At 41.0% G+C, this 26772-nt stretch overlaps 1 protein-coding gene across 3 annotated transcripts in view; it reads left to right on the plus strand.

Moving 5' to 3' along the window:
- Positions 1-23118, plus strand: part of RUNX2 (RUNX family transcription factor 2) — a 249685-nt gene extending 226567 nt beyond the window's left edge. For all 3 annotated transcript variants that reach the window (XM_073586535.1, XM_073586532.1, XM_073586534.1), the window contains 2 exons: positions 6015-6176; positions 16487-23118. In XM_073586535.1, the coding sequence (XP_073442636.1) occupies positions 6015-6176; positions 16487-16962 (638 nt within the window). In that variant the 3' untranslated portion in view covers positions 16963-23118. The remainder of the gene's footprint in view (positions 1-6014; positions 6177-16486) is intronic.
- The last annotated feature ends 3654 nt before the right edge of the window (positions 23119-26772 follow it).

Genomic DNA, 26772 nt, shown 5'->3' on the forward strand with positions numbered 1-26772 from the left:
CTTAATATTTTTGTATAGTGGACTTTAACAGGGCTCCATTCTCATTCTCGTATTATTGGTCACTCTCAAGTAGGATTACAAAGGAAGAGGTCCTAAGACCAATTCATCACCTACTCCATCACAGTATAGGTGATACCCTGGTGGGATCCACACCGATTGGCAAAATGGACAACTTTCATCCCTGTTGTGGAACTTTTATCCCTGTTACAAAATGGAGCTACATGTTGGACACCTGTCCCCTGCTTTATACATTCTCTATAGGAATGCCGGGAGGAGCTGAGCACAGCACTTGGCAGCCCCATAGTTAATGAATGGAGTAGCGGTAGAAGATGTGAAATTCTGCTCCAATCTTACTGGGATAAAAGTTCCCTGTTCCCAGCGCGGCGGACAGCCACCTAGCAATATCCTGTAGGAAGGTGATGATTTGTTTTTACCGGACAACCCCTTTACCGTCTAGGAAAGGAATAGGAAGAAGACTGATTGACATCAAACAGGCCAACTCCTACAAACTCTTGCACTCTGATTACATCCATTGACGTTCACTTTCATAATGGCCAGTTTTTGTTTTCCAATGTCAAGAGCTTGGCTCCCACCTTTAGCTAACGGAGCGCATTGTCAAGCTTTTGGCCGCCTTTAAGAAGGTAAAATATGTCCTTCAACGAGGTCACAATAATTTTGGAAACTCCCTACTTGTGTGCCTCATCTAATAGTGCCAGTTTACAGTTTTAATACTTAATGACCGGCCCTTAGGTACATAAAGCTCTTTCTAGAACGATTACGTAGAGATGTGCCTCTGCGTAGGAGCTTTTCTATTTTTAGTGGTGTTTTATATTTTTTTCGTTGTGTGTGATTGCAGCCTTGTTTTATTGTCCATGAAGATAGTCACGTCACATTAACTTTTTGTAAGGTGCTAATTTTTTAATATATGCACCGTAATCTGCGACTGTGTTTTGTTTTGCTTTTACTGTAATGTTTGTGTTGTTGTTTTTTTTAGATTTCTATCTTTGTGTTAAATTTAAGATTTACCTACGAATGAGAGATATGTAAGAACGTGTGTCAATGCGTAAAAGTAATGGAAATACGGAAGTCAGTGCTTTAGTTGTTTAGGCCCATACACACGTTGAGGATTTGACACGGCTTTTGTCTCAGATTCAGCACCAGTCACTGGCTTGGGTTTCCCAGCTCGGGTCCATACACTTCGTTGTGGCTGTTCCTAGGTAATTTAGTTAATCTCCCATTGAAGTGAATGGAAGCAGAACTGTAGTACTAGAGAACGACCACTATACGGTGTAGCGAGCTGTGTGTACTTTCTTCTGCTGGGCAGCCAGGTAACATCTGATCAGTGGGTACCGGGCGTCTGGACTGGAATATTTTTTGTGGGTCGTATTTTAGAAAGATCCATATATACAGGGTACGTGGTACCTGTAAATGCTACGTTTGACTTCCTTGCTTGGTAATTCGATGATTTCACAAGCAGTTTTAGGATAAAATCCCAGCACGGTTAGCTATTTAATTAACCAACAATGACCCTTTTTGTGGCATGTCCCAGGACTCAACTCCCTACCACCAGAAAATATGGGCATCACTGGCAGCTGATGAGTTAATTTTATTCTTCTATTTTTTTTGCTTGCTCAAATTGTCAGCAGCCTAGATAAAAAGAACCTCAGATCGTTAGCATGTGCAGCACACAAGCACGGGGGACTGATCTTCAAAGTCACAAGTCAACTTATTTGGAACGAGATAACTTGCAGAGTTGACGTTTGAAGCTCCGTGAAACGCGCTCTCGCTGCACACACAGGAAGGAGATGTTTGCAGGCTCGTTCAGGCCTCGCTCGTGCAAGCGTGCCCTGCATGGCATGTACCGGAAGCGGAGAAATACACGCGTCGCCTGTCTGCTGTGTAGGGCGATACGGTCTCACGGTGCACCTGCAAAACGGCCGTCTGGGCAACGATAATATTACCAGGGATGTGCGCCTCCTCACTGACATTGTGCACTCATTGTGATCAGGAAAGATGGGCGATCCACACTATGTCTCCATAATAACTATACATCTGTAGGCACACACAGTATAGAACCACTGTCAGCTCTACAGAGCCTGGAATATTATAGGAAAGTAAGGAAAAGCAAAGCAGAGTGTAAATGTAAGGTCTGCAGCTCTCACGTTATAGTCCGATATCGGCTTAATCTCAGGAATATGGATTACATCTATCTATCTATCTATTTATTATCTATCTATCGATCTATTATCTATCTATTGCTGTATCCTGGAGAAATCTTGTTACCTATTCTATAGATCATTTAGGTGACAGGATACCATCCTTTATAATGCATTCAGGTGGTTTTCCCCTATTTTAGGGACCCTGTAAAAATTGGCATTTTTTAAAATATTTTTTCAATTGGGTGACACACACTTATTAGATTTTTTAATCAACAGATTAAAAGTTATATTTTAATTCCACCTTTTTCTGTTTATATATAGATTTTATGTTGGCATTTTTGCTCTTTCTTCTTGAAAGGCTTTTTATCTTTACCGGGACGTTTCATATGCTTTCTAGATACATCCAATAATCCAGAATTTTTCAGGTCAAATTAATGTTAGATTATAGATTGCTGATAGATAGATAATAGATAGATAGATACATAGATAGATGGATAGCTAGATAGATAATAGATAGATGATAGATAATAGATAGAGAGATAGATAGAGAGATAATAGATAGATAGATAATAGAGAGATCATAGATAGATAGATAGATAGATACTAGATAGATTATAGAGAGATCATAGATAGATAATAGATAGATAGATAATAGATAATAAACAGATAGATAGATAGATAATTGATAGATAGATAATAGAGAGATCATAGATAGACAGATAGATAGATAATAGATAGATAGATAATAGATAGATTATAGAGATATAGATGATAGATAGATAATAGATAGATAATAGAGAGATCATAGATAGATAATAGATAGATAATAGATAGATACGGTAGATAGATAATAGATAGATACGGTAGATAGATGATAGATACGGTAGATAGATAGATAATAGATATATAATAGATAGATAGATTTGAGTGATGTAGACAATGCCAGTATTTAACTACGACCTGTAACAGGGCATCCATCGAATGTACCATACGTCGCCCATAGGGTCACAATTGTGTTTTTTATGTATATGAAGCGCAGTCTGAATAAGAGGTATGGTAACCCACCAGGACACAGAGGTGAGCGGAGCCCTCTGAATATGTTGTTTTTTTCCGCCTAGGCTTATACGCAAAGCGTCAGGGTACGAATGTAACTCCGGTTGCAAACACCCGGGGCAAGACAAGAATATTTCATTTTATTACCTTAACCTAATCCATGTCCACACCCTAATACTAGCCTTAAGGTTCCAAAAAGTATGTTATATCATAGAAGTTTTTATATTGTTAGTATTTTTATGTATTTTGTACAAGTGCCACTTTTTATAAAAAAAAAAAAAAAATTGGGGACAATTCTCCCAATAGGTCTCTGTGTTTCCTCTTACAAAATGACAAGTGACAGGAGAGGGAGGCAGTACGGAGATCACAGTGCAGCTCTTGTGCAGTGCACAGCATCCAGTTCTGTGACTGCATATGCTTATATATGAGTTTTATATAGTTTTCTATGAACCCATAATCTAGAATATTTGAGAATTTGGCTCTTCATTGATCCCATTAAAGCCAGATAAAAAAAAAAATACTGTAATTTTTTTTTTTAACCACTGAAAGGGAGTCTATCATCATGTTACATTGTAGGTCCATCGTTACCCGATCCCAAACCAATGTTTCACTCAGGATTATTAATATTATGTAACTCACCATATTGTTGATGCTGGTCCATCCCGGTTTTGTTGAACACAAATTTCCTACGGTCCTGCTATTTCAGGGCGAGGAGGGCGAGGCCCGGCTGTACACTTGGCAATGACGACGACTATGATGTTTCCATAAGTCACATTGTTTGTTTTATTTTATTTTTATTTCTTCCACTTTTTTAACCAGAGGAAATCCAAGCGACACACTCAAATGCCCGGCCAACTTATGTAAGAGCCGAGCAAATTCATCCAGCTCTTTATAGGACGGACTAATGAGGTCTGGTTTAGTAATTGATCTAATAGCGGTTCCCCATCCGGCTACTGGACGTACATAAAACCCAGGAAGGTCGGAGGATGGACCAGGATGGCGTCCTACCTGTTTTTTACGTATTTCTTGGACACTTGTTAATAGGATTAAGGGTAGTCCTCCTCTTGGAACAACTTCTCTGAATACTCCTGGTTAATGTTGAAATTGGATAATAGCTTTTTGGCAGACTCTACAAGGCGGGCGTACCGATATGAGCTCCTTGTTCTATTAGCTTTTTCATGTGGTTTAGCTGAAAACCAGACGATGTCAGATCAATTGGCAAATCCCTTCTGAGAGACAAATATTAAAAGATGCCAACTGCTCCACCATTAAATGAACGATTAGTGTTCGTAAAGAGAAAACTCAGCCATTTCACCTGTGTGTCCGGCAAGTCACATATCTCACATGATGTACTTGAGGTAAAATTTAAGGTTAACATGTCCACCTCAGGACTTTAAAGAAATTCTTGCAACTGTCAAACAAGTTCTTCTCCCTACGGTAACATTGATATCTCATGAGGTAGACCACGATTTCGCCATGATCGTTACTTGAATATAAGCTGATTGAATGGCTACTATATGATGTCAGGGATAAGCACCCCATTTGACCCACCAATTACAGCCAGATGTAGAAGAGGTGGTGGTCCATGGGTATCACCTTCTCAATTAAAGTCAGTAGAGGTTATGGAGACAGCTAAGTCAATGCTGATTTCGGTGGGACTAGCCAACCATCTTTTGTATATGGAGACCTCCCAAATTACACTGGATAGATGATATCGGGGAGACCCACCCATTGTAGCCTCATATAAAAGGGGTGGGGTCCACGTGTGTCACCCTCTCAATTGAAGTCTGTAGAGATTATAGAGACAGCAAAGCCAATACTTATTTTGGTGGTACTAGCCAACCAACTTCTGTGTATGGAGAACTCCTCATTTCCTAAAAATGATATTGGGGAGACTCACCCATTGCAGCCACATATAGAAGAGGTGGACGTCCATGTGTGTGATCATGTCATTTGAAGTTAGTACAGGTTATGGAGACAGTTAAGCCAATGCCTATTTTGGTGGGACTCGTCAACCATCTGACCTATATGGAGACCTCTCCACTTTCTGCCAAAAGATAATTTAGGGGGAAACCCACTCATAGCATCCACATTTAGAAGAGGTAGATGTCTATGTGTGTGGCTCTCTCAGTTGAAGAGGTTATTGGAGACAGCTAAAAAAAATGACTCCCTCAGACATAACATTTTAGATGAAAGTTGGCCAAATGCGTCAATTTCAGCTGGACCATCTCATGTTTGGAGACTTCCTCACTCTCCCCCAACAAATGAGACAAAGATCAAACAGTTGGAATTTCAGTGTCCGATTCTTTTCTTTTCAGGGCAGGTGTTTGGCAATGCTCTTCACCTCTCTCATAGCCGAGCGCTCATGTGCATGAGGAATCGGGAGAGATTGCGATCTGTCAAACCAACATTCTGCTGACGGCCATCTCATGTATTTGTCTAGCTTTAACTTCTCTCTCTACAGTACCAGATTTATGGATAACTCAGGCAGCCTATGAAAATGGTGTAATATTTTAGTTTTCCTGCTTCTTCCCCCCAAAAGGGAAATAAACACTTCCAGATTCCTAATAAAGATTACATTGAATAATTGGATTTACTAATGAACTTGATTTTTCTGTGTATCGTCTTAACCATTGATGTCTTCTTGTTCTTTTGGACTTTCCTAGACTATATGCACTAACAAAAGAAGTCAAGCAAGAGTACCATCGAGAGATTCATCCTATGTGTTGGAGATTTTTATTATGTTTTATGGGATAATTTCAGATGTAGTAGAAAAATCTCTTTTTCCTTTTTTTTTTCTAGACCCCAGACAGACGCAGTCATCCCCTCCATGGTCGTATGACCAGTCGTATCCATCGTATCTGAGCCAGATGACCTCTCCATCCATTCATTCCACAACCCCCTTGTCCTCCAGCCGAGGGACAGGGCTTCCTGCTATCACCGATGTTCCTCGTCGCCTCTCAGGTACTGGTCACTAAGTGAATACTTGTATATTTATCTGTGCCATCTGTATGTCCTCATATATTAAACATGATTGTCTTCAAGACCATACCTTCAGGAAATATCAATGGCGAGTAAACATAAGATAATTCTCTTTGCGTTGGAGGGATGTGGTTTTAAGCTCACGCTACAAAAATATTGTGGCACATTAAAGAGTCAGATTGTATATTTATTGTTTTACAGCGCTAATGACATTATTACATCGTTGTGTGGGTGTACTAAAATACCATATGGCCCGTCACACCCAAAATATGCCCACGTCTGACCACAGGTGAAATATCCCCTCCGACGGCTAATGTTTTTCATTGAGATGACGTGGAATTTTGGGATCAGTGATGACAAATGCGGACACAGGCGGTAAATGATTGCACAGGTGTCACGTACTCGGACCTCACATACTGTATATGCAGCTTTTTGAATCATTTTAGGCGGCATTTAAAGGGAACCTGTCACCCCCCCCAGGCGTTTTTAACTAAAAGAGTCACCTTGTGCAGCACTAATGCTGCATTCTGTCAAGGTGGCTCTTTTAGTTGGGGTCCCTTCCACCGCTGAAAGAATCGTTTTTATAATTTGTCCCTCATATCTCTAGTTTGTCCGGGGGGCAGGTCTTTCCCCCCCGGACACAGACGCCTCACATCCATCAGTCATTTCACTGACATCACATGATGTCTTCCTTCTCGCACCTGCGTGGACGCGCGGCCCGAGATCCTGCCCCGCAGTGTGAATAAATCAGAAGAGACTGCGGGCCGGGATCTTGGGCTGTGCGTCCATGCAGGCGCGATAAGGAAGACATCATGTGATGTCAGTGGATGGGCAGCACTAACTGCGCATGCCCAAGAAACAAGATTACAGCGCAGGCGCCAGGAAAATAAATGAATGCTGAGGAGGCGGCGCCAAGAGGAAAGGAGGAAATGGCTGATGGATGTGAGGCGTCTGTGTCGGGGGGGGGGGAACCTGTCTCCCGGGCAAACTACAGGTATGAGGGACAAATTATAAAAATGATTCTTTCAGCGGTGGAAGGGACCTCAACTAAAAGAGCCACCTTGACAGAATGCAGCATTAGTGCTGCACAAGGTGGCTCATTTCGTTAAAAATGCCTGGGGGGTGACAGGTTCTCTTTAAAGAAAAAATACAATGTTTTTGCAACAATGTTAAAAGACGGCAGCAAAACTGACATCTGGGAGAGCATCCTAAGTCCTGTACAGTTATTACACACCGTTTTTATAGTAAGAAATGGGCTGCCTTTGAAAAATCCCAGAACCTTAAGGGAATATTCACACTTGGCGGATTTTAGCACCGATTTCGTTCACAGGGTAACGTGATCAGATGCTGGGTCCAATAGGACCGGGGGGGGGGCAAACTCACCCTAGGTTTCAATTTAAGACATCCATCATACATGTACAATAGATGTGCACCCTGAACCTATGGCGAAGGGTCAGAAACTGATCATGCTCCATACAGAGCGGATGTTGACTGTTTTACACAGCTGGCACCCGAGCCTAACAGTCTAACTGCTAGGATCAGAACTAGCTCCGATCACAGCAGTTTAATCTCGTAGATGCCACTGTCAGTCATAACTGTTGCATTTACGGGGTTAGAAATGGGGGAAATTGTGCCTTCCAACCTCATCAGTAGCTTTGAGACATAATTGCAAGGTGTTAATGGCATTGTCATTGCAGCCGGAGGGTCTACTGAACCGTCGTACAGGTTTTTACAGCTTTGAAGCCCAGCCTGTGCCTTAGCTTCAGAGGAGATACTTAATTCTCCAATACACTGCAATATTACAAGATTTCAGTGTATTACACAAGAAATCAAGTAATACCAGCTTCAAGTCCCCTGGTGAGACCATTAACAATGTATATATATTAAAAAAAAATAAAAACATGTTTTTTTTAATATAAAAGTTCACATCATATATAAAAATTCACATTTCCCAGAACATAAAATCTTGAAAAAATAACAAAGTTACAGCTCTTAGAATAAAAGGAGGGAAAATCGAAAGCTAAGAGGAGGCCATTCTTTCCTGTGCTACACCCAAGCCAAAAGTTACCGTGCCTTAACCCTCGTCTGGTTCGGATATTGTTTGATCGGAGAACTTTTCTTAATTTAAAGGGAGCCCGATATCTAATACACGTTGCCCGATACACAGACATGTACAGGAGAGGACCTATCACTCCAGGGCAGCGGGTGGGGACAAGCTAGCTGGACCCACTTGTCCGACTTACTGCTGTGTCTCGGGCGTCTATCAAACTATGTCTTTCCGATTTTTCTTGTATTTTTCGAGCTCCATTAAAATTCGCCTTTGGTTGCCACTCATTCAAAATGACAATAAAGTCGATCATCAATCATTCCCCGGCACGACACGTCAGATTGTCGTGTGGTCTCTCGTGAACCCAAAGCCCTTCACGTGTTGCTCCACGACGTTGATACAGATTAACTGCACACGTTGCGTCGTCTGCTGGAAGAGTCTGCACCGTGACAGCCCTAATTCCCTTCCTTGATCCACGGTAACAAATGTTGCCTCTCAGCGCCCCCCGCAGACGATAAATCACATGGATCTGACACTATAGCGTTTTAAATTCGTCTTATCAAAAAAAGCAGATTAAACACGCAGCTCTCACCCCCCTCCACCCCTCCAACACCGCCATTACTTATTTTCCTGGAGGTTTAACTTTTCACTATTCGATCAGAGTTATAAATGAAGGTTGATCCGGCGCACATGTTGTAAGAGCCGCCGCCTTTGTAGTCTCGTCCGATGCAGAATTCCTATACGTTATCTGATCGGGCCGTGACTGACAAGTGTTCGCCGATTAGCCACTTGACCATCAGTTGCTTTTTCCTTTTTTTTTTTTACTACGTTGTTACCTTCCCCATATTTGGATTTTTTTTTGCTTTTTAAAGGCATAGACAGCGAGGGGAGTCTTGTCGTCTGTCCTTGTTTTAAGGGTCTTATCTCAGGCTCCTAACCACATCTGAAACTTCTTGCTCATTATGAATTTCATGGCAGCGGATTTACTAAAAGTGTTTCCATATGTTGCTTCCTAATATATCTCGTCTTTTTTTTTTCTCGGAGCGGAATAAGAACGCACGCACGCTGGCTGGAAATGACTGCAGGATGTGACAGAGCAGTCACATGGCTACATTGCCACTGTGTGTGGGCTCTCCGCGCAGCCAGCTGCCCGAGGACTAGCTTTTGTAGTGTCGCGGATCTAGTTTCAAAGTCAAAAATACTCCACCCTCCCTTACTTCACTTTTTTTTTTTGCCCAAACTTTTCCTAGTTTGTAATCAATCTGTCAGGGAGCCCTGCTGATTTCTGCTTAATGAACATTGTCCTGTGTGGAGGAGACTTTGTCGTGAAGCAAAAATTAAAAAAAAACCCTAAATATTCAATTTAAGAGCTGGATTTATGTAGAATTGACATGAATATTCTTGTGATGTCGCGCACATGGTCCATCTTTTGTCACTTCTGAAGCCTTCAAAAGCGGCTTAAAGAAGTGACTGGTTCATTCTACTTGGAGGCTTCTGCTTGGATGCCGCAAATATGTTATATATGGGATAAAAAAGAAAAAAATTGTTTAAAAAAAGACGCCGGAAACAAAGCTACAAAATAAAAAGACAAAACAGATCTCAGAAAAGCATTTTCCTGAATCGTTTTTGCCTCAAAAATTACAACTAACTTACACCGTGTACCCTTGGGGTACGTGTCCACAGGGTGTTTTTGCAGAGTTTTCAGAGCGGAAACTGAACAGAACCTCCAAGTCTTTCAAGAGTTTTGAGTTTTTGAGGAGGATTTGGAGAGTTTCCACTCAGTTTCTCCTCAAAAAACTCTGAGCACACATTACCAATTTGCAGAAACTGAGCTAAAACTCTCCAAACAAGTCCTCCTCTAAAGCTTTGAGGTTCTGCTTCGAAAACTCTTCAAAAAGACTCCGTGTTCACATAATCTGAGTCTATGTGCAAGCGACGTCTTTTTCCGCCCGGAATCCACCTTAAAAAGCTCTGCAAAAGAGCAATATAAAATGGACATAGTGCACTGCAATGTGGAAATCATACCTATACACATGTTCTGTCTTACTTCACTTCTTTTAACCCTTCCAAACCCTGAGGCAGTTGGAAGAAGTAACATGGGTCTATAACCCGGCACCCCCACCTATTGGCTGTTTGCATCTGCTGGGTGTACACAGTGTACTGAGCTTAACATCACAGCCCCATACACCATGTAGTGACTGTTCTGGGGTACTACAGTCCTATTATACATGTGATCTGAGATAAAGCATCCAAGAACGGCTGCTACTCACTTCACTATGTACATCTTGCATCCCAAGGAGCTGCAAATAGTTGGTTGGTGGAAGTGCCACTTGACAGACCACCACAGATCTGATGCTGATGACCTATCCTTTTAATCTGAAGGATGGGTCATCAATACATCTGAAGGATAGGTCATCAATATATCTGAAGTATAGGTCATCAATATCTCCAAAGGATAGGTCATCAATATCTCCAAATGATTGGTCATCAATATCTCCAAATGATTGGTCATCAATATCTCCGAAGGATAGGTCATCAGTATCTCCAAATAATAGGTCATCAGTATCTCCAAAGGATGGGTCATCAATATGTTCAAAGGATTATCAATATATCTGAAGGATAGGTCATCAATATATCCAAAGTATAGATCACCATTATATACTATAAGTCCTGTAAAAAAATATCCTTAAGCGAGGTCTGTTAGGTTTCTGTAAGGGTTCTGTTCTGTTGATTTGAAGTCTATATTAGCGCCTCTCATCTTATCGGAAGCCCAACGTGATATTTATTTTCTACCCGTATTTTTCCTATGTTTGTCAAAAATGACAACAAAAAGTGTCTGAAATGACAGCTCCTCCTAGGGTTGTCACCATTCTGTTCAAGCTTTTGATTAGCAGATGTGGCTTTTCATCTAGTGTATATTATTGCAACTTACTGTGGTTTTTTGGGTGTTTCTGAGAAGACACCAAATGGTCTTCTCAGCACTACATTTTAGGAATTGAGAGGAAACCCATACAAACAAGGGAGATCACACAAACCTCTTGGTACAATTTTGAATTCAGGACCTCACGTGGTCTTGGTGCCTTTGGAGGCCTAAAGGATCATATAGCCGCACAGCAAGGCTATAAATGACACATTATTATTGGTAGTCCCCATGTACGTTGGACATGGAGACTCATGAGTCCATGTTCAGTCTAAAGGTCAACTTTTCTTCGGAAGCTCAGTTCCTTTGTGAGAACCTCGTCTTGTGACTCTTGTGCAGTTAAAGACTTTATATACTGCTCAAAGAAATAAAGGGAACACAAACAGCCTGTTCCAAATGGAATAGCGTTCCCTTTATTTTTTGAGCAGTATGTTAAGCAAATATTTGATCAAAGAATGTCTGCATCTCTTTCCTCTCCACATTTTGAGGCTTCTATGTCACCGTGTGCTGCATTTATCAACGCACAGTAAGCAAATATCACTTTATTAACCCCAGGCAAAATCGTAAATATTATTCTGTGACTGGATGGTGCAAATAGCTTGGAGAGCATGCGTTTGCCTTTGCACGGACCAGTCTGACCTTTTGTTTATGATGGGGAGGAGGAACGGTTCTCTACCTCTGCTCATGTGACGGGGCCTTCAATGAAATGGCCTCCTTACTTCAGGACACAGTTTGTTTATGGTGTTTACTCGGAATTTGTAAATAACCATCATCTCTGATTTCCTGTTCTGCGCCTGTAAACGTTCTCTTCTTATTTCCTTCTGTAGGGGGAGGTCCACTTGCTTGGTTTGTTAACAGCAGTATTGTCCCTGAAGGCCAAAATTTGTACAACTCATAGTGGTCAGATGTCTTAACCAAATTACCCAAAGTAAAGTTGGCCAGACATAGGTGTCTACCTAATCTCAATCCTATATGTTGATGGCACATATTAGTCCTGAACAGTCACGTAATGACAGTGGGTGTAGAAGGTTGCAGTCCCACCTGGGCCTACTGAGTCAAGTGGTGCCCAAAAGACCCTTTCGGCCCATATCATAGAATTTTAGATTTAGAAGGGACCTCCAGGGTCATCGTGTACAACCCCCTGCTCAATACAGGATTCACTAAACCATCTCAGACAGGTGACTGTCCAACCTTTGAAGACTTCCATTGAAGGAGAAACCAAATCCTCTCGTAGCAGCCTGTTCCACTCATTTGAGAAGTCCAACACTATAAAATACAATTGTTGAAGGTCCTGATGTAGAGTATGCATTGGGATCTAAGAGCTTCAAGTTAAACCACTGTGTCTGATCAGTGAATGTTGGAGATGTCAGCCTGAATCACAATATGTGACCAGGCTCTTACCCTTTGGACTACTTTTAAATATACAATTCCCCTGATGAATCCTCATTGAGGAAGCGCTCAAAGAGTATTTATAGGGACACCTGTGGACTGCCCTCGTAAGGGTGGGAGTTTATGGGACCACAAGGAGAGGCATTACCTGTTTTGAGGGACTGTTAGGGCTTACTTATGGATGCCTCTTATGTGACTACTGCTACCCACGTATCCCACCAGCAGGATCAACTAACTGGGTGAGATTATTGTATTTATTTCTGCTCAACCGTTTTTTTTCCATTGAATGGAACAAAGTGTACCTGATAGCAGCACCAAGTCTTACGTAAACCAGTGTTGGGTATCATTCCTTTCATGGTGAATTTGTATGCAGTCTTGTTCCATTAAAGGGATTAGTATATCTTATAATGGTACTCACTGGATGCCTCCATTTTTGATCGATGGTTTAGTCACCATTTTAGTGGGGTTTTTTTGTGGCTATTATTAAGGTGATGTTCATTATAAGTTTAGTTTCAATACCTCTCGTTTTGGAATCACAGCCTGAACTATCAGCCTGATTTTTGGCCAAATAAGATGCTTATTACCTAGTTTACTTGCTCATGTGTTTTTCGCACACTTGCTGCTTCAGCTGCCATTCAAGTCAAAGCCGGATGGCGTTGTGCCGTCTTTTGCCATCTCCTCCACAGTTTGAAATCTGGTTACAATGGCAGTAACAGAGGTAATACTACAGTTATAATACTTCTGCCCCTTCTTACTTGCTCCTTTTGCAACCAAACTGCCCCCTTGTCAATCAGGCAAAACTGGATGGTGCTGTCATCTCGGCAACCGTCGTACCTTGCCCTCTGGAACCACAGGCTGCTCTGTTAATCAGATTTTTGTAAATGTACATTTAAATGGAAAACCTTATTGTCAAGTCTGCTTGTCCATTCTCAGGCCATGTATTCCATGCAATTAATCTGTTTCTGCTAACAATGAGTCTTGTGCTTTTCAAGATGGCATAAGTCTTACGTTGGCCTTTGTCATCTCAGGCTGCGCTAGTACTCCAATTTTTTTAAAAATTACATTTAGATGGCGAACTTTATTGTCATACCTACTTGCCTCTTCTCAGGCCATATATTCCTTGCAAATAATCTGTTTCAGCTAACACTGAAGTCAGGACTGGATGGTCTTATGCTTTCAAGAGGGCATGAGTCTCACGTTGCCCTTTGTTATTTCAAGCTGCGTCAGTACTCAGATTTTTCTAAAATTACATTTTCGGTAGATCGAGATCCTTATTGTCACACCTACTTGCATCTTCTCAGGCCATGTATTCCTTGCAATTAATCTTCTTCACCAGCCATTGAGGTCAGGACCGGATGGTATTGTGCTGTCAGGATGGCATTAGTCGCACGTATCCCTTTGCCATGTCAGGCTGCCTTAGAAATCAGATTTTTCGAAAAATAAATGGAGATGGGAAAAACCTTCAGTCTTGTTTCGTTCCAATATTCGACTTTTCATGGTTGCGTTAGCCTAATCGAATGCAAGAGTACACGAAAATGACTTCGTAATAAGCCGGCGAATTAATATAAGGATCATTATACAATTACGTTGACAAGCCGGCGCAGCGCTCGCTTTACGTCCGCTACCGTAATTGAGAATGAAAGACCAAAGCTTGGCAAACCAGGGACGCATTTGTTCTCCATCACTTCCCGTAAACCGCATGATTTGGCCAGTAATTGTTACATGAATGGCAAGTGACATTACCTGGCATAAGTGAGTGTGTGTGGAGAACGGTCATGACACGGTTGTTAGGGCTCCGAATTCTGCAGACGACAACAGGTAAAAGGGTAAACGAGAAGAATTAGCCATTGAGAAGCAGACAGACCGAGCTGGAGCCGAGCCAACCCTGAGACTTTAATGAGATTCCTGCAACAAACTAACTGGAAACACATGCCGTTTAATTGTTCCTCGTTTCTGACCGGCGCAATATATTTCGTAGTAAAGGGAAGGTGTTGTAGCTGCAGTTTGAATACTTCAGCGTTTAATTTACTTATTTATTGCCCTTTCAATTGACTTTTTGGGTTACAAGTGAGCGTGGATAACACAAATATGTGCCATTTACATTTACTGGCTGCAGAGTTGTTCCGCGACTCCCTTATTATACGGTACTGCGGTCTCCATGGCTTTAACGTATTAATCCTAACCTGACCCACCTGAACTGTTCTGAAGGCTAGCCCCTATGCAGTCGCCTCTTAGAAAGCAATTACCGGCTCCGTCAACCCTTGAAAATATTTTTATGGCCAATTTTATGAAAAAAAACAAAAAAAAAAACTGACCACTGGCACTTTGACATGTTATTGACCTATTATCGTTTTATAGCGCAGCTTCAGCACCACCGCCGCTATCGGTGTAGAAGAGAAATGCTGCCTCTTACAGGTCGGGATTGCAAAAATTATAACAAAATATAAAAAAAAATATAAAAAAAATACAAAGTTCTGGGCAAGTGAAGGTAAAAGATTGCAATTGGTATGTGAATCCGAATATGGAAGACATGGAAATAGAATGGGTTGTTATTACAGAAACAGTCAGAGGGGAGGAGAAATTCTAGGGGCTCGGCCCCCTCAGTGTGTCTTTTTTTAATCATAAATTAATTAATGCTCTCAAATATTAAAGGACAAATACTTTGTTGATCGGTGTAGGGTCCTTCCGCTGGAACCCGCACCAATCGACATAATGGGATTTCTTTATCCCTGTTAGATTGGAATGACAGTGCATATGTGCAATTGCCACTCCATTTATTCCCTAAGGGGCTGCTGGGCACTGCTCTTGGCTTTTTCCAGCACCACAATAGGAAATTAATGGAGTAGCGGTCAGGCAAGTGACTTGTCATTTCACTTTGTAACGAAGATAAAAAATTCCCCCATTTTGCCCGATCGGTGCAGGTCCCAGCGCTCAGACCCCCACTGCTCAGTAAGTTATTGCCTATTCAGAGGATAGGTATAACTTTCTTTCTCTGGACAACCCCCTTAAAATACATTATTTCAGTGATATTCGTTTGTAACTATCGTCAAACATTTTAAACAAGTATGTATCACAGACAGAATTACAATGACAGCAAACACCTCTAATATAAACTGGGAGGAGGCAAGTAACGGGAGCCATCACTGACAATAGGTAATAAGTCAGTGCCTTCCCCCTCCCTGCACGATGACCTCAGCTCAGATCACAGAGCATGCCCACAACACTCTGTGATAGAAGTCAAGGATCTATATGTTCCTATGGTCCTTGTGACATCCAAAAAAATAAATCTCTGGACTGTTTTGTAACAATGATTCGGGCAAGATGGTCATCCCCATAGTCACGGAACAGAAAAATGAGTAATCACAAAATAAAAGCAGATTGCACAAAATGTGTCAATATCTAATTTTCATTAGAAAAAATACCGGTATATGGTGATAAATTTTGTACAAATTTGCCAGGACTGTTCCGAAATTAGATACACGATCCCAGTTTTTGCAGGGTGCTCTGATTGGTTTATATAAACCCCACCCCATATTAGTGTTACGGGAGGGCTAGGGCATTAGGAGGAGGGCGTTCTCAGGTAGACTTGGGGTGGGACTTAAATCTTTACATTCCCCCATAGAAATGTTGGTAAGCAGGCAGTAAAATATTCAGTGTCCATTCCTGGTGGTCACTGGTCCTCATTTACTCCTAGTCTAAATCATTGCTGAACTTTTGTCCCTTAACTGGTTCTCTTAAGTCACTTTTTTTGGTTTGGAAAAATCTGATCAACGTGTGGTAGAACAAAAGGATGAGCTAAATTGACTTCTCGTAAATCCATATTTCCAGAACTTTTTTCTTCTAAGTTGAATTTACATTACTTGGTGTAAAGTGTAGCCTGATTGATGTTGACCATGCTCAAATAACACATTTTTGTCTTTCCCTTTTTTTTTTTAGGTGCCTCAGACTTGGGTCCATTCTCTGATCCCAGGCAGTTTACAAGTATTTCCTCACTAACGGAAAGTCGATTCTCAAACCCACGAATGCACTATTCTGCCACATTTACATACACGCCTCCGGTCACCTCAGGGATGTCGCTGGGTATGTCACCAACCACTCACTATCATACGTATCTACCGCCTCCGTATCCAGGCTCCTCCCAGAACCAAAGTGGACCTTTCCAAACCAGCAGCACTCCCTATCTTTACTATGGTACATCGTCCGGATCCTACCAGTTTCCCATGGTTCCAGGGGGTGATCGTTCTCCTTCTAGAATGCTTCCTCCTTGTACAACAGCCAACGGCAACACGTTGCTCAACCCAAACATGGGCAGCCAAAATGATGGCGTGGATGCGGATGGCAGTCATAGCAGTTCCCCCACTGTTTTAAATTCTAGCGGTCGAATGGATGAGTCAGTATGGAGGCCATATTGATCCCAACTCCACTCCTGGAGCTATATAATTTCTAAGACTAATAGAAAACAAATGGAAGTGCCTTAACCATTCAAGAAAATGCCTTTTTTTTATACGGTGTCATATTCTATATGTGACGCCAAGACTTTGTTGCAATAGAACTTTCTGATAATTACCGCGATCATTTTTGTATAAAAAAAAAAATAGATGGCTAAAAGCACACTTTGCCTTAAACTATTTCTCTTTATTTCTTTTATATTTATATTGAACAAAAAAAAAACATTCCAAAGTAAATGGTTAAAAAAGAAACTCAGTTATTCTCTCAAGAGGGAAGAAAGAAAAAAAAAAAATGTAGGAATCTAAGAAGACTTGTTCATTCCAGTACCAAAAATACAAAAAAAAAAGATGCTATAAAAAAACTGTGCCTTATTTACAAGGGGGAAAAAAAAGGGAAAACCTCACATGCATCAAAAAGCTGCACAAAACAATGATCAAAATGTTTTCACAATCGAATTTTGTTGGACGGTACAGACTTGGAACAATGCAAATGCACTTCTCTCGAAATTTTCATTTCGCCAACTTACAACTGTAACGAAAAAAAAATCATACGAGCAAAAAATTTTTTCCTATGCAACAGCAAATGTAACAATATCAGCTCCAATGGTATGAATTGTATTGTTCTTTAATTTTTAATTTATCGGTATGTGTAATCTTTTTTGTTTTTTTGGTAAGTTTGAATCATCTTAATGTTTTTTTTTTCTTTTAATTTATAATTATTTAATAATATTTGGACCCTCAAGTGTTTCTTAATATAAAATTGTGTAGACAGGTCCCTAAACGTATATATATATATATTTTTTATTATTTTTACAAATCACAGATATAAATACTTCCAAAAATATCGATTTTTTTTTTTTACGTCCAGATAAAAATTAAATAGAAATTCTAAAAGTACCCAAGACACGCTGTGGAAGTTGACGTTTGATGGGTCGAGATGAAATGGGTGAAAATTAGTTGGAAGCATCATGAAACTCGATATTGATTAGCTGTTTCACAATATATAAGCCGTGACGCTGTAACGGAGACCTCTTTGGTGACTGTTGCTCGAAATCTCAGCTGGTAAAAGGCAAGGTGGTCCGCCACTGTGCCAACATTCGGTAAGTGGCTTCAACCTCATGGTTTTGCCACTGTCCCCCATTTTTCTGAACCATAATGGGCCAGCAAAAAGTTAAACTTTTTGTTTTTTAAATCCTTCCACTCACAGTTTACTACTCTGGACCATCCGCCACTCACCGCCACCCATTTGGTCCACTCCACGTCTTCTGATGTCTCACTGCTCGTGTTGGAATCTTGTGGTTTCCCAAACTGTGCCAGACTTCTGGCTGTCAAGTCACACGGGACCCTTCTGCATATGCGAGCAGGAAGGTCACAGTGCACGTCGTAACGTCATGACATCCTATGCTCTTGCGCAGAACCCTCCTGGACGCCATGACAGCCGGGAATCCAGCACAATGTGAGAGGCCCGAAGATTCCAGCTTGAACGGTGAGGGATCAGAAGATGCAGTGAGGACCATTTGAGTATCGGTGAGTAATGGAGGGGCCTGAGATGTATTTTTTTTATTTTTTACATATTACGTTTATTATGTTCTGGGATCTGGAGAGACCTCAGAGCATGATAAGGGACATTAAATTTGCGGAGAATAACTTTTCCGCTAATCAAATTTTTCAGGAAAACCTGTTCGAATTTTGCTTGAGCCACTCTTCTCTATAGTTCTGCCCATTGAATGCCCGCTTCCACAGCATATAGGCATCAGGTATTTAAGCATGACATTTGTAAGACAAGGAATCTGGTATTGTTTTGTGCCTTCTTTTATCTTTTTGCGTCTCTTTTTGTTGAGCCTATGGAGTTCTGTTCTGAAATATACCAGGGATATCTGTACAATGTGCTGGAGTTGGTCATAAAATGACAAAGTACATTAAAAATGATTTTGGATACAGGTGTATAGTGAAATGATGATGTAGCGATGAGCAAATAAATGAACTAAAGAGCTTTAAAGCAACTTTAAAGCCAAGGGCACTATATTTTATATCTAAATTATATCATGTTCTTGTAAAAAAAAATAATGCACTGCGACCTTTGCTATGATTTCTATCTTGCACTTCTCAGTTCCGAAATTTTTGTTCTATTTGTCTTAAAAAGTTTAAGATGATTGGGCCGGTCTGTAAAAGGTGCATGCACTTAATGTTTTTCCTTTAACATATTAGCACCGATGCCTCAATATCTGTTCTCCGAGGGTTACGTCAATGGCAATAATGGAAAGGAAAAATGGAGGAGATGACCATTACCCATGGTGAATGCCCAATATGGACACCATTGATTCATACGCACTTGACTTTATCACCTTTTCCCAATGTATTCTAGAAGATGATGCCATAGTACAATTGATATTGTCTACAAGTAGGCATCTGCCAAGGACACCTCGTCGACAGGGGTCTCTACTCCGAACCAAGTCTTGATAATTTTGTATTTGTCAACACAAGACAACCACATATTGATGATATACCACAGTGTGTAGCTTAAGGCCTCCATACACAGTAGACAACCAACGTCCGAACCCACCGATATGAAAATGGTGATGTCGGAGAGATAATCAAGTTATGATAAAGGGTGCTGTGCTCCTCTGTACCCCAGAGAGAATTTTCATGGTGATGGCCAATCTCTCAATGCCATTTTTTTGAGGATTGTTTTAATATTGTTAGAAATCTGTCACAATCTGTAACAATGTCAGACTGGCACATCAGCAGCCCTTTATTTCACCAAATTGCACAGAAAAGTTGAGCAGCTTTAGAGGCCATACACTTCTGTTTTATGGTTCGTAGTCAAAATTTAATGAAACCCTAAACTCATCAAGTTTAAGTATTATACGATGAGATTTGGATTTGATATGAAATACTGATTATACAAACCATCCTGGCCTTCTGGGGGAAAAAAAAACTAGTGCCAAGATTTAAGCTGGTCGTAATTTTTAAGGTTTTTCTTGGTCCGATCTTGACACTCAGATCATGAGCTGCCAGCAGTTTGATGCCTAAGGCCTCATTCAGATGTCAATGAGTCTTCTTCTAGTCATCGACTTGCGTTGATGAGTTTGATCCATGACTCAGATGAAAATCAGACATGTCTCCGTGATTTGGTGCAGAGCATTTGGTCTGCAAAAAAACACGGACATTTCTACAGCCTCATAAACCATCATAGGTACGAGTTTTACCTGAAAAAGACACATATAGAACACAAATGAGAAAAACTGATGTCTGAATGAGCCCTAAATTAGGAAAAATAAAACTAAAAAAGCTTGTTTGATCCAATTTTACCAGAAAGATGCAAGTTTGGCAAAGCGCATATTATTCTTGACAAGGAGAGTAAAATAAGACCCCTCAGGCAGTAGTTTATCCTTCCTATCAACAAAAGATTGGACATCTTGAAAACCAATCAGTCGTATTGCTTTTCTGAGACGCCTGGTAGTCACTTGCATACTTTCCACGCACCAATAAGGCATGTTAATGGAGAAATTGAGGAGATCGCTATTGGCCAGCGGTTGATTGATCAACTGCTTTCTTAGATTTGTGACCAGCATGAGCCGTGAGCTCTTTGCTTTATTTGCCTGTGCCTTACACATCCTGCTTGAAAAATAATAAAATCTATCATTTACCTCTTTATAGTCATAATCTCCATTCATTTTATCTGCATTTGGTTCAATTCATTTTTCAGTAGAGCTTATTAAGCACAATTGCATCCTTTCAAGCTATAATATCAGCACCAACCTACATTGCACCTGAGTCTACCCCAAAAAAACCCTAGTTGATGATGACAAAAACATTTGGAGAACCCTGGTCTGGTGGCCCGGTGTCTATAGCACTGGAAACCTCCTATTATATGTGGCATCCTTGGCATCCACTTCTGGTTAGTAGGTCCCACAACCACATTATGTTGCAGTTGCGACGCACTCACGATTCGAGTATACTAATCAGAAATGGCACCGGGGTGCTGCAGACAGGTAGGAGGTTCGTAGGGCTCTGGACCAATGCTGACAGGCTACCAACATTGGCTGCTGGACCACGGTCCAGCTGATCTTTTTGCTCAATTCTGACAACCCCAAATTTCTTGTGAAGTACAACAATTTTTAAGCCTTGTCGAATTCTGTGATTAGTTGCTCTAGGCTACAGAAGCCACAGTAAATTCAAAAATGGACTGTCCTGTGATCCACAGGTGGGCTTGGTCATCTGAGTGCTCTGTTTATGGGAGAATCGGGGAACAAAGCCATTGGCCGAATGATCGGTCAAACCGTCTTTTGGCCAATAGTTATGTAAAGTGTATTAGGGGCTTTAGAAAGGGGACATTAATTTAGTATGAAAACCAATCTCTGGCAGGTTTGCTATGCATATTAGATAGCTGTCAGCCAATCGATGCTTCAACCGATTGTTCAGCTAACAGTCATCTCAGCTCACTCTCTCATATAAAGCAACACTCAGTTGGCTGAGCACTCTTGTGTTCTCCATGACAAAGCCACCAACTACACATGAAATTGGACATCCTTGATCATCATCTCTCCCGACTATCAGTCAACCGGTGCCCCCATACATATTGTACCGTCGGCCAAACCCATCGATATAGGCGGGTCCAGCTGACATTAGTCTAATGTGTATAGGGGCCTTTATACATTCCCATGACCACCTCTTTAGATGTTTACATCTCATCTCCATCCAATTCTAAGCCCTAGTGTGATTTTCTTTGTACAATCTTTATTCTTTAGAACTGGATTTCTTTTTAATGTAACGATATACAGTAACACATAAAGCTAAGCAGTAATTTTAACTTTTCATATTTGGTAATTTTTAAAAAAAAATATTGTTATTTTCTACAACCTATTATTTTACTGTAATTTCATCCTAATATTTAGGCGTTGAGGTCAATAAGGAGCAGTAAAGCCGTACATAGACGTGAACTTACTTCCCAAACTAATAGATTTTTCCTATTAACAAAGATATCCCACTAGCTGAGTGTGGATATAAAAAATATATACGTCCAGAGGTGAGGAAGGCTTGACTATAACCAAAGTAGTGACTTACCGTATATTACTCTTACAGCTGTGCAATGATCATTGACTGGGAACAATCCAGTTATTGCGCCTTCTCCTACCATGGACTTGAGGTTTTTTGACAGCCCCCATAGTCATTCATTTTTTCTAATGTTTTTTCTAACTCATGAGCCAAAATTATTCTACTTTTTATGTATTAAAGGAATAATGTCTTCACCTTAAAGGGATTGTCCAGTTTAGAAATCCAATTTTCGTGTATCCTTTTAGGGAATTCTGGATTAGTAGAGGAGGCCCTCTGATTAGGTTCCTAATCTTTTGGCCATGGTAGAGATTGGTTATCAGTGGTGACTCTCAGTCATTTTTACTTGAGAGTTCTTTTAAGTTTTTTTTATGACTTTTTATTTTACCATTCTAGAAAACTGAAACGCCATGTCTGTTTGTAGTGATAACTTTACTGTGTCAGTTCTCAGGAAGCCGATGATACTCAGAGATTTATCACATTGTCAACTTTACATTCCAAAAAGTTTGGTCAACCCAGGAAACTCCTGCACCGAGCAGCCACCCGAAGCCTTTTGTCTGGTGTTTTTATCTAGCGCACGGTACATTTGGTACAAATTTTATCTATGCTGAAGTTCGAAATATTTGAATATTTCATGTTTACAAAGGTCTGTGTTTTTTCTATTTTTTTGTACTTAACTTTATATGATAGCACATATCGGCCAAAAATACAATTTTTTATGCAATTTTGTTTTATGCAATTTTTTATGCAATTTGTTATTTCCCAATTTTTCCTGAAAGCAGAATACTTGCGACGTCTTGTACATAGAAGCTTTTGGTCCATTTGGCGAGTTATATTTGCTTTACCTGCACATGTTTTATGTTGTATTTTTCACGTCTCTGCTTTGCGTCTGTGGAAACGTTTACTATCATATGAAAAAGGGACTTTTGTTTTTCTTTAACGTTTTTTTTTTCTTGAGCGTTTGTAAATGATATTTTGTTGCTCTGCTCCTGATTATAATTATTATTGTTATTATTGTAAGTGGATGTTTGAATTTTATTTCCAATAAATTTCTTTTTGATAAAATTTGTTGTGTTAGTTTTGAATACAGCGGAAATATAGTTTTAGGCTATGCCCACACGATGTCGTTTTTTTTAGGCAGATTACGTCTGGAACCCATCTGAAAAAGCACCGCAAAACCACCTAAGAAAGAGAACATAATGAACAGCAGTGTAAAAACAACATATTCAGTCTTTCGTTACTTCTTTTAACCTTTTCAAGGTTCGTAAACAGCGAAGTGGTTAAAAGAAGTAACACGTTCATTCATCAGTTGGCTTCTAAAGAGAGAAAGACGCCGGTGGCGGAGCCACCACAAAGACACAAAGGAACCTCCAGTGATGCGGCTTTGAGATAAAAAATTAATTTGTGTGTGCCCACCAGCCATGACAAGGCATACCTTTCTTACATCAGGAGTCTTTGGCCGCTGGACAGGAGCTCTGGGAACCGCCTCCTACATCCCGGCATCCGCATTTCGTCTTTTGATTACTTGGCCTGGCGCAACATCATCTTTCTGGTGTGATCCACATGTGAAGTCTCACCAGGCCGACCATTCAAAAGAAGAGCCGCAGGTTCCATTAGGTAGGAGGCAACTCTCAGAGCACTCATCCAGCAGATATTAATGATGTGGCCACAGGACCAGGTCCTGTGAATCCATTCACGCCAACTCTGATAGTTTAGGTAGATATGAAATAGATGGAAATAGAGAATACAAGATATAGATATGTGATAGATGTAAGATAAGAGATCAATACAAATTTAATTAATCCATAACAAAACAACACACAAAAACCTAGAAATTCAGACAATCTGGCTTGTTTCTTTTACAGCAGTATATAAAGATCAACATCAAAGATAGTTAATTATTAAAGGGGTTATTTGGGACAGTTTTTTTTTTCACTATAGACCTAAGAACCAACAGGCAGCTAAGAGTGGTCACAGACCACTCCCGCTGCCGATTACCCGACTTCCATTGCTGACGTCACGTCAACAGAACAATGGCTTCTCATCCGCTCTGCTTCTGGAAACTGTGTGACTGCCAACGTCTTGTCGTTTGACAGCCGACTCCCAGCTGCCTAACTCCGGGGAGCCGGCTGTCAATCAGCATGACGTCAGCAGTCACGACCCATCAATAGAGCAGCCCATACAGGCCAATTGTCTAAATGGTGTAATCCCCTCATTAATACATAACTATCACACAGGATTTATGCAAAAGCTCTCAACAGCCATAAATATTAGATACCTTTTTACGTGTCTGCAGATACCTCCTGACAATTGTGGGAATAGGATAATTTTGTTATTCCCATGCTACCAAGATATTTTATTGCATGAAATGGCGTTATCTTTGGTGCACATTGAATCAAATGGGTTACGGTAGCAAATTTATATCCCAGGCTTAGGTCTTGTATTCTACAGTAGTCCTAAGGCCAAAATTTGTGCCAATGGTGGGTTATCGAGACAGTTTAGCCTTTGCAGGGCATGAGACAGGGATGTCCCCTGTCACCGTTACTGTTTTCCCTGGCCATAGGGATGCATGCAGCAATCATGAAACTACAACTACAGAAAAGATTCAGGGGTTTAGATGTGGTCCCACTGCTCTAAATGCGGATGATGCCCTTCCCTTTTTAGGTGTTACAGGTCCATCTTTGGAAATGACCTTGGCATTATTTGGTGAGGTTGGCTATCAGGACTCACTATTAATCGTCAGAAGTCAGTCCTAACACTGGTGGACCCAACAACAGATCTATTAATATTTAATGGGGTGCAAATTACTTGTGTAGATCAATTTAAATATTTAGGTATTATCATCTATGTGAATATATATATATATATAGTGAATCCTGCACTGCATTGAGCAGGGGGTTGGACACGATGACCCTTGAGGTCCCTTCCAACACTAACAGTCTATGTATGATTCTATGGTCTCTAATAGAAATTGAATCCTAGAATGGTAGAGTTAGAAGAGACCTCCAGGGTCATCGTGTCCAACCCCCTGCTCAAGGCAGGATTCGCTAAATCATCCCAGACAGCCTCTGTTTGATGACTTCCATTAAATGAGAACTCACCACCTCTCGTGGCAGCCTGTTCCACTCATCTGAGAAGTCCAACATTATAAAATACCCACAAAAGTTGAGGGTCCTGATATAGAGTATGCATTGGGATCCAAGAACTTCAAGTTAAACCACTGGGTCTGATCAGTGAATGTTGGAGATGTCAGCCTGAATCACAATATGTGACCACGCTCTAACCCTTTGGACTACTTTTTAAATATGCAATTCCCCCGATGAATACTCGTGAAGGAAGGGCATATAGGGTATTTATAGGGACAGCTGTGGACTGCCTTTCTAAGGCTGGTTTCACATTTGCGTTTTTTAGCGCTGGAAAAAAACGCACACCTGCGCATGCGTTTTTTCCCCTATATTTAACATGGGTGCGCATACCTGCGCACTGGTCAGCGCATGTATGCGATTTTCATGCGCTGCGTTTTTTTGGGGTGTGCGATTGGATTTTCCAGACGCAGCATGTTGCATTTTTTGGCCCTGCAAAAAAGCGCATGCGCACATATGCGCACGTTTTGCGCTAAAAATGGCCATTATAGCCTATGGATGCGCATATGTGCGCACTGGCATGCTCATGTATGCGTTTTTTTGCATATGCGTTTTTTTTTTTAAACCATGGAATTTAGGGGTTTGGGTTAGAGTTAGGGTTAGTTAAGGGGGTTTAGGATTAGGGTTATGGTCAGGGTCAGGGTTAGGGTTAGGGTTAGGGTCAGGGTTAGGGTTAAGTATGGTTTTGTTAAGGATTAGGGTCATGGTTAGGGTCAGGATTAGGGTTAAGTATGGTTTTGTTAAGGGTTAGGGTCAGGGTTAGGGTTAGGGTTAGGGTTAGGGTCAGGGTTAGGGTTAGGGTTAGGGTTAGGGTCAGGGTTAGGGTCAGGATTAGGGTTAAGTATGGTTTTGTTAAGGATTAGGGTCAGGGTTAGGGTCAGGATTAGGGTTAAGTATGGTTTTGTTAAGGGTTAGGGTCAGGGTTAGGGTTAGGGTTAGGGTTAGGGTCAGGGTTAGGGTTAGGGTTAGGGTTAGGGTTAGGGTCAGGGTTAGGGTTAAGTATGGTTTTGTTAAGGGTTAGGGTCAGGGTTAGGGTTAGGGTCAGGGTTAGGGTTAGGGTTAGGGTTAGGGTCAGGGTTAGGGTTAGGGTTAGGGTCAGGGTTAGGGTTAGGGTTAGGGTTAGTTAGGGTTTAGGGTTTGGGTTAGGGTTAAGTATGATTTGGTTAAGGGTTAGGGTCAGGGTTAGGGTTAGGGTTAGGGTCAGGGTTAGGGTTAGGGTTAGGGTCAGGGTTAGGGTTAGTAAAGTCATGGTTTGGGTAGTGTGAGGGGCCACCTAAAAATGTTGGAAAAAAACGCAAACGCGGTAAAAACGCGCTAAAAACGCATACAAACGCATAAAAACGCTGCGTTTTTTTCATGCATGCTCATAAAAATGCTTGAAAAAAACGCAGCAGTTGTATGCTTATGTATGCGTTTTTTCAATGCGTTTTTTTGCGGGAAAAACGCGCTGCAAAAAAAAGCAAGTGTGAAACTAGCCTAAGGCCGGGACCACACATGCGAGAAACACGACCGAGTCTCGCATGTTAATACCCAGCACTGCCGCCGGCACTCGGATCGGAGCGTGCGGCCGCGTAGC

The sequence above is a fragment of the Dendrobates tinctorius genome, unplaced genomic scaffold (assembly GCF_039654945.1).
Source record: "Dendrobates tinctorius isolate UK_male_01 unplaced genomic scaffold, ASM3965494v1 ptg000093l, whole genome shotgun sequence".
NCBI classification, from domain to species: Eukaryota; Metazoa; Chordata; class Amphibia; order Anura; family Dendrobatidae; genus Dendrobates; species Dendrobates tinctorius.